This window comes from Uranotaenia lowii, chromosome 2 (assembly GCF_029784155.1).
Source record: "Uranotaenia lowii strain MFRU-FL chromosome 2, ASM2978415v1, whole genome shotgun sequence".
NCBI classification, from domain to species: Eukaryota; Metazoa; Arthropoda; class Insecta; order Diptera; family Culicidae; genus Uranotaenia; species Uranotaenia lowii.
In genome coordinates, this window is record NC_073692.1 from 62,227,626 (window position 1) to 62,236,747 (window position 9,122).

At 37.2% G+C, this 9,122-nt stretch overlaps 1 protein-coding gene across 1 annotated transcript; it reads right to left on the minus strand.

Moving 5' to 3' along the window:
• Positions 1 to 1,426: 1,426 nt before the first annotated feature.
• On the minus strand, positions 1,427 to 9,122 carry LOC129745725 (menin). The gene is made up of 3 exons (XM_055739042.1): positions 8,555 to 9,122; positions 7,810 to 8,498; positions 1,427 to 6,462 (listed from the first exon to the last, which is right to left on the minus strand). Exons 1-3 carry the CDS (start codon positions 8,948 to 8,950, stop codon positions 5,568 to 5,570), a joined length of 1,980 nt encoding a protein of 659 aa, XP_055595017.1. The 5' UTR covers positions 8,951 to 9,122; the 3' UTR covers positions 1,427 to 5,567.

The following is a 9,122-nucleotide window of genomic DNA, read 5'->3' on the forward strand; positions in this document are numbered from 1 at the left end:
CAGACCCCGTTCGTTTTTGGCAACATTCGATTTTGGCAACATTCGATTTTGGCAACATCCGATTTTGGCACATGTGCCAAAATCGAACGGGTTTTAGAAGCGACCTTACCTTTTAGTTTTCTCTATAACAGGACCAATATAATTCAGACAAATATCAAAAAAACGTTTTTACGTTCAGAAATGGTGATAGAATACAACAACAAAAACAAAAGTTTTTTTAAAAAAATATAAAGTACTCAAAAATTACAAAAAGATGAAAATTTTTAAAAAATCAAAAACAAATACAAACAAAAGACTAAAAATGACAAAATCATCTTGAAAATGATAAAGAATGACGAAAACAGCAAAAATGACAAAAAAAAACAAAGACTATAAACAAAACAAAAGTAGTGAAAAATGCATCACAAACATGAGAAAAAAATCAAAAATGGTCGGAAATTGACTTAAAATACCGTTAATGACAATAAAAATAGTTATTTTGTAAAAATAAGAGAAAAACGTTTCAGAAAAAAAACCGTTCGATTTTGGCAACATTCGATTTTGGCAACACAAAATGTTCGGGCATGTTGCCAAAAACGAACGGGGTCTGTACATGCGTTAAAAACAAAGAAATTGTGCATGACCGGTCATTAGGAACCCACACTTTTTTTATACACCAATTACCGCCCATCACTAAACGCTTCAAAAAACAACAACTATTGAAAAAATCGAAAATTTTTTGATGCAAATCTATTCTACGAAAATAAAACTATCGTTTCAAGTCGATTTTAGGTCCAATAGGTACTATCTAGTAGACAAAAACCCTTTTTGCCCTAGGAGTACAGTAATGCCTAGTTCGCTAACAGGCGTCGAATTCAATAATTTGACCGGAAACGAAAAACCAAATATTTTATTTCTGGCTATAGTTAGCATAATTAAGTGATGTTTTTTCAGTGAAATGGTCGAACAATGATGCCGACACAGAACACAGGTCTTATATTTGGAGAAAACATCTCAGTTTTTTCAAAATACACACAAAAGGGTGATTTTGGGCGGTAAATGGTGTCTGGGCGGTGAATGGCGTCTTGATGGTACTTTTTGTAGTTATGTAAGCAATGTTTAAAAGGGGGAGAATTGTTATGTATTCGACCTTTAGTTCAAAATCCCTTTCGCTTACTTTTATAATAAGAGAGAATAGATCTCTCAGCATGTTGTACTCGGTTTGGGATGTTGATCAACTAAAATATACCAGTCAGTGTTGAGCTAGACATCAACCTATAAACGCGTTTTATTTAACGTCTCCGAAACATCCAGTTAGTGGATAGTAAGTGCCTTTTAATTACTAAAGTACTTACACATAACCTACGAAAAAAATAGAGAGTTTAGGGAAAGTTCGAAGTTTCTACAGTTTCGCTTTTCATGCAATAAAAATGGGCCGATTTCCTTTCCGGTTTTTGATCCATTGTTTCTGTTTGTTTATTTCCCATAGATGTAGCTGGTTCAAACTTTTTTTCTGGGCTTTTTGTGCTTGCCTTTCTTTTCTATAGACTCCTGGAGAACAGCTTCGCTTGTTAGCATTTTTTTTTCGGGAAACGGTTGCACTATCTTACTCGTGAATTCTCACATACTATACGTCTCATATACAATTCAAAACTTTCAGTTCTCATTTGCTTATTCAGTTGTGGGTGTTTTGTAGAGTTCTATTTTACCATCATTGGTTTCCGTTCAGTCGTACAGAATATTGCCCTTCTTTATTCTTTACCTATTCAACACGAATTCCGCCCTTTTTTGCTGATTATATGATGTGGCCTCAGACATTTCGATCAAATCAAAAAGGTTTAGGTACTTTTATGTTTTATGATGAAACTAACAGTTTTTTTTATGAATAGCAGAAATTGAGGGGACGAAGCAATTCCAAAGACTGAACGGAAACCCATCAACAGTTTCAACTTTTAAAACTAACATAATAATGTAGGTAATTTATCTGTCTAGAGATGATTTCATCTTTCATGAATGATTGTTTCATATGTTACTCGAATCTCTAAATTGACCGATCTGCTGCTGCTTTCTCAGCCGTCTGGTTTCATCCGCGATTTACGCGATATTGTATTGCATACGTACTGTTTGGTACTACAAGGTTGTGTTTGTGTCTTCCGTTTTGATTATAGTGTTGCAAAGAAAAGAAATCACCTTTACTCTCTGTTGTTTGTGTCTATTGCGTTATGAGTTCACTTCGATTATTTAACAAGCTTTTCTTCTAAGGGTTTGGACCGAATATTTTTGCTTCTGTAAAAACCGAAATATAAACTTCCGTTTTGTTTTTTGTTTTCTTTTTTTTTTTAATTTTCTGTCGATTTTCAAATATATCGGTAAAACAACATATCATTTTGTCACAACTGTCAACATCAATTTTCAACTATATGGAGATAAACTGCTAAACTATCAAGAGTTTATATAGTTGGAGAAACAAAAATCATTAGTAATCACAGTTTGAAACCAAAATGAAAAAGATGTTAAAGGATTGTTTTCAATATTACAGTGATTCGCTAGGTTGTTTCTAAATGGTTTAACATTTTTCCGTTTTCATAACTTTTTGTGTTTTTTTTTTCAATTTTAAGTCAGTTGCTAATATTATTTGTTTTTTATTCTTCTCCTTAATATTCATTACACATTACTTTTATGTATATAAATATATGAATAGTATCTCAAAAATATATAAGAATTTTCATATTGTGTTTTTTCCGTCAACTGACATCTTCAAAGTGTCCTTTAAGATGTTGCTCAAAAGTGTTTATTTTTCAATTTTTTTTTTCATTATTTATTACTGCCTGTTTAGAGCTAATTTGTAGTGTATGTTTTGTAAATTTCAGTGTTCAGTTTTCAGTATTAAGGTTCCTGTACATTCTCGAGCTGTGTATTGTGTTTTGTGATTAATAAATTTCAACCAACCAATGTAGATCGCAAACGATCATCGATCGGTTGATACAATTTCTGTTATGATCACAGTTAACTATATATTTTAGTCACTAATAGCATTGATTAATCAACATTTTACAATTTTACAAAAATATATACTTATTTGTTTGAGAATGGAAATATGCTTCCCTATATGCAAGAACTACGGATGAAAGATTTTGCAATGTTTTCTTTTTGACTAAATCAAGTTGATGAATATGTGAAAAGGGGGGTTATTTTGTTACCTTTTATCATGAATCAACAAACACGTGTATTTTGGAACAATAAGAGTTTTCACTACAATAAACAAGAAGCGTTTTTTTTCTGTAACTATTTTAAAGAGTAAAAAATTTAAATTTAAACCTTTTTTTCAAACAAGCCTCCACAATCAAGACAGGATGACAAACTTCAGTGTTCAACAACATTAAGGAATTGTGTTTCACGTTGCCAGTGGTTACCATTTTAATTTAGGTATTTCATATAAGTTTTAGGGTTCTATTGATGTGAATTTGTACAATCTAGGTAGCCTCTGATGAGATGACGATGTACCTACTATGTGTTTTAGTATTTTAACAGGATGGCTACGGCTTAACCGCGGTTTGACTATCTTGTTATCTTTTGCTCATATATGCCTACTGAGTGAGTGGTGAGGAATCGTTGAATTAAAAACAAACCCTAGTCTTGTACTTTTTTGTGTGTGTTATACTCTTTGCTGACTGATCGAAGTTACTAAGGTTTTTTTTCAATTAAAAAACAGACGAATTATTTTTTAAATAGACTAACAACTATGATCAGTTCGTAAAACTTAAATGTACTATTTTGATTCAAGCTTGTGTATTTATTTTTTGTATCTGCTGTTGTTATTTTTATTTGTTATTATTATTAGTATTAATGCCTATTGCAAGTGCTACGGTATTTTATGACACTCCGCCTCCGCCTTGGTCTATGTTGTTTCGATTTTATATATTCCTACTGTGTATTTTGTTTTGTGTATGTTTGTGCAACATTCTGCTCAGAGGTTTAACAAATACCGTACATTATGCGAGATGTGATTTCTGGTTTCTCCTTTCCTTTGTGTGATGCTGCTAAAACTTGGCTTGAGGAGCGTAGAAGCATTTTGATTTTAGTTTAATAATTGTTTGATTTGATAAATCTTACCTAATATGATAAATGTGGCTTTGAACCTAACTGATGTGATTTCATATTTGCTCGAATCACACATTGTTCACGGTGTGAATATTTAAGGAAACCGATTTCAAGAAATTTTTAAGTATTTATAGAACTAAGACAGAAACATCAGTTATTTCTCAAAGTTATAAGAGGGTGGAAATCAAAAATCAAAAGTTCAACTATTGGTTTAAGTTTAGGTCAAGGAACGAATGGAATAATATTTTCAAGGAGAATTTAGATTCGTCTGCGTCAATTTTTGTTTCTTTTTTAGAAGTTTCATTTTCATCTATTTTTTTCTTCTAGTGTTTACGATATTTTGAAGTCAATATGTAATTCACATTACTTATTGCCAAGAGTTTCTCAAACCTTCAACTCCTTCTGTATAAATACTTTTTTCAACTTGCTGGATTGGTTTGTTCGGTTCTTAAAAAAAAGTGTTACTACAGCGGAAGTTGTCACTTAAAAATTTCTTTTTTTTTTTTGAAAACCGAAGACCTTTTTTCCATAATTTTGAGGTACCCGATTCGTTTTGTATGTCCCTAAGAGTTTATAGATTTTTGTTGATCTTCTGAAAGATATAAATCTCCGAAAAAAATTTAACTACACATTTTAACCTACCTGTGTTTGATTTGATTTTGATCAATTTTGTTTAGCTTGTTCTACGAAAAGCGAATTTTGATACCGCCTGGTTTTTGTTTCTGAGATTGGTTCAATTTTGCCTTACTGATTGATTTGTACTATAGTGTTTCCCGTTCGTTATTATTGAGTAATCTAATTTTTCTTTTGTTCAATTTTGCCCATTACTTATTAATTTTGATATTGATTTCGAATTAGGGAAGGTTTACGTATACTCAATTTTAGCAAGTACCTGTGTTAGTGTACTTCAAATTCTAATGCTACTGATGAAGCAACCAATCGAGTTAAGCCGAGTGTTCAGAACAGAAGTAAAAGATTGATATCGAGACTAGGAAGGATAAACCGGTGCTGTACAGGCTTTTGTGTTTACAGATAGAAATAACATAAACATTCAACTTTGGTTGATCGTCATTCCATGGAACCATGCAGACCAACAACCACCAAATGGTCATTATAAATAGAAACAATAGTAACAGATGTATAGGAAATATTGAATTAGAATAAGTTAACAATTTAAAATATAAATAGGTATGATTTAAAAAATGGCATCACATAGTTTTCGTTTAGCATAAACATAAGAGCACAAAAGAAATATCAACCCTAACACGTATAATTAAAGACGAAGGTGTCCTTTTGAAGGTTCACCGACTCGTCCTAGCAAGAAAAAAAATACCACTTATATAAATAGTACTGTCACTGGTACTAAGAGTACTGATAGTAAAACAATCACAACAGATCAAGCTTCAAACAGAACCATGCATGTGTTTTGCGTAAGGAATGTTTCCATTATTGTTTCGTTTCGAAAGTCGGGACATCGATCTAGGATCTTATTCCCTGCGTGCCCGTTTAGAACGGGTATTTGCTTCGTTCTCCCCGGAAACGAGGCCGGTACCGGCTGGTCCGTTGCTTCCTGCGTTCCGAGACTTTTTCCCTCCCACCTGTACCTGGCTCTGAGCCGTAATTTGTAAAGAGATCGCGTTCGTGTTCAGTTTCTCTGTCAGCAAAAGGTCCTTCAGACCTTTCATTTTTTGACTGTACAAAGTAATCATCGGTCGCTTAGGGCCACCATCTTCCGAATCCACCAGCTCTAGCGATTCCTTCTTCGGTTCCACTTTAACCTTACTATTTTCTTCCTTTTTACAAGACTTTTCTTTCTTACCATTTTTAACCGGACCGTTAATCTCCGTCGTTGTTACTTGATCACCATCCTCGGACGTGAACGGTTGCCCACCACCTTGTAGTAGGAAATCCGGATTCAACAACTTTTCACCACATTTACCCACCAAGGCTTCCAATGATTTTGGCAGGGTACTGTCCTTATCTTCTTTCTTCACGCTCTCCAAATTCGCGTCCACTTTGTTCACGATATTGTTGTTATTGTTCATGCTATCATGACCACCGTTAATACGACACACCAGTGACCGCGGCGATTGTTCACCACACTTGATGATCACCTGCGATCGAATGTCATGATCGAACTTGGCAATCGTCGCCACCAACGGTTTTGCCCAACCGATGTGCAAAATCGGAGTCAAACTTCCTTCTTCCCACATGCAAATACCATCGTAAAAGCGTAGCAAATTCGCAAAGCAATGCGAATCCCTCAGGATACTTCTAGCCGAATGGCCGGAGCTTTCCAGTTTCATCACCTGTGGAATCAACTCATTCGCAATGTCCAAAAACTCCTTGTAGATTTCCTCGTCATCTCTTGAATAGTTATACCTACAAAAAAGAAAATCACTGTTAGTGTTCTGTAACGAACCGGCCAAATTGGGTCCTACGCCGTTTGGCCTAAAGTCATTTGGCATAAAGCCGTTTGGCATAACGTCGTTTGGCATAAAAGTCGTTTGGCATAAAATCATTTGGCATAATGGTCATTTGGCATAATGGTCGTTTGGCATAATGGTCATTTGGCATAATGGCCGTTTGGCATAATGGTCGTTTGGCATAAAAATATCGAAACTCATAAGGTAATATAAAATGTTGCTTAAAATTAAAATACTTTAGTTTTTTTTTCACTTTACCGTCTTTCTAGGTTTAGGCCTCGTGTTTCTAGGTTTATCCAAAGCTAGGGACAATAATCCCCTTGTTCGGTTCGCATGCCACATGCCCAAAGAAAATGCATTATTTTATGCCAAACGACCATTATGCCAAATGACCATTATGCCAAACGTCCATTATGCCAAACGACTATTATGCCAAGCGGCCATTATGCCAAACGGCATTATGCCAAACGACTTTTATGCCAAACGGCATTATGCCAAACGACTTTTATGCCAAACGGCGTTATGCCAAACGGATTTATGCCAAATGACTTTATGCCAATCGGTATACAATCGTCAAATTGGACCACCCTGTTGAACAAAAATGGCCCAGTAATAGGTACATCGCCATGCTGCTAGCTTTAACGGCTTATGCATAGGGTCGATTCACATTTGGTCCTTGGTTTGACCTTTTGTTTTTCCTAACCAGCCGTCCTACAGTAAGGAACTAAGCGGTTAAGCCACCCGAGTGACCTGTGTCAGAGGCTCATAATGGACAAGTTTGAGGCCAGACTGTTCGTGTGGATAAGAAGGTCTTTTATAGTTTTGTGTCGAAGTAAAAGTAAGTTATAAGTTATGTTTATATAGTTTGGTATATCGTTTGTGAATTAGAATGAGTGTAATCTGATGCTATCACAAAAGCCGTCAGGGGCTATTCCTGGAAATTGGTCCTTCGAGCCGGATCTATTTTTCAAGAATAGCCCCTGACGGTTTTTGTGATAGCATCAGAAAAATAGGGATGGATCAAAAACACTCATTCAACTTCACAAACGATAAAGTGAGCTGTATAAACTTGACATAAAACTAACTACAGAACTTCTAAACACAACTATAAATATTTTTCGAAACCACACAAACTGTGGCCAATCTGCCTAAGCCCTTTCGATTCAAAAGGGTGTTTCAATTTGAATTGTTCATATCAAGAAGAAAAATGACCATGCCGGTTAAAACCCTTTCTAAATAAACAATCTAGAATTAAACTGTTCTTTCCAAAAACAGTTAGAAAAGCATTCCCAACTTCACTTACAGTCTGATGACATCGCTGCTGTCGGCCCAAGAAGCAAACGCCTCCCGGTACATATTCTTGCGGTAGTAAAACCCTCCCTGGTAGGTGTACGGATAAACGTGATGGTTCCTGTAGTGAACCTGAGCCGATCGAACCGATTCATTGTACAGGTCCTCGCAACTTTTCCGCCCTGGAGTAGGCGATACTTCCTCGAGCTCCCCCAGACAGCCCAGCGCCATGGGATACTTCTTTAGATGGCCCATATCGTACAGTTGCCAAAGGAGCTGCTGCTGCAAATCTGCAACCTCCAGACAAGCACTGGTGGCCGTCAGCGATGGATTGATAGCCGAAACGATTGCCGCTACCTCCATGTACCGACTACACACCACCGGATTCCCGGCTACATACAGCCAGGTCTGCGATTCTACTCCGGGAGCTACTGACTGTCCACGCTTGTCTTCGGCCCCTTTGCCGTGCCAGGTCACTTCGATCGTTTCCTCTCCAGTTTTCCCGAAAACCACCCAAACGTGATCCTCGGAAATGGCCAGATGCACATCCCGATAGCCTAGCATCTGACAACCGGCCACCACTGCAAAGGCCACCCCAAAACAATCCAGCTTACTGCCACACAAATAGCTGTACAGACTCTGTAAGTGGGCCCGATCCTTGTAGGAACTCCTTAACAGTGAGTTCCAGATTATGTCGGACACCTGTAAGAAAAAAAAACCATTATTCAACCATAAAACCCAAAGCAACAAAACAATACCTTCTTAATAATTTCCCTGCTAGCGAACTTCGAGTCCATGGTATTCTTCACCAGCAACTTTTCAATGGGGGACAGTACCATTTTGAACTTCTTGTACAAACCCTCAATGACGTCGTACTTGATGACCGGGAAATTGCTGATCACCTCGATGTGCGGCTGCTGCGAATCCGGACCGTGTTTCTGCTGTGACGTCCCAGATCCAGACCCCGATCCCGCCGCCGAACTCTCCAACACCTTGGTAGTCAGCGAGTGTTCAATCAGACCGGTCACGATCGAAAGCAGCGTCAGGTCCGGTTCCTCGTCCCGGTTGTTCAGCTGCTGTCGGAACAGCCGGATCACATCCGGAATAGTCCGGAGCGGGAACAACCGGATTACTTCGTCGCCGAATTCCGTCATTGCCACTTGTTGGGTTCGAGTTTCGGTCCGCCAAGACGGTTCCGCGTTGCCGTCGTCCGGGGTAATTGTTCCAAAGCCCCGAAAAAACTTGCGAAACTCGGAGAAAAAATTTCTCCGCACTTTTTCACGTACGTCGCCGCAAAATTTTCTTCATTTGACGTTTGTGGTAGTT

What these genes read in the sequence shown, in the direction of transcription:
- LOC129745725 (XM_055739042.1), bottom strand. Translation starts at nt 8,950, where the DNA reads ATGACGGAATTCGGCGACGAAGTAATCCGGTTGTTCCCGCTCCGGACT. An exon ending in GCAGGGAAATTATTAAGAAG is followed by an intron (nt 8,499 to 8,554) that starts GTATTGTTTTGT and finishes TTTTTCTTACAG; the next exon opens with GTGTCCGACATAATCTGGAA. An exon ending in AGCAGCGATGTCATCAGACT is followed by an intron (nt 6,463 to 7,809) that starts GTAAGTGAAGTT and finishes TCTTTTTTGTAG; the next exon opens with GTATAACTATTCAAGAGATG.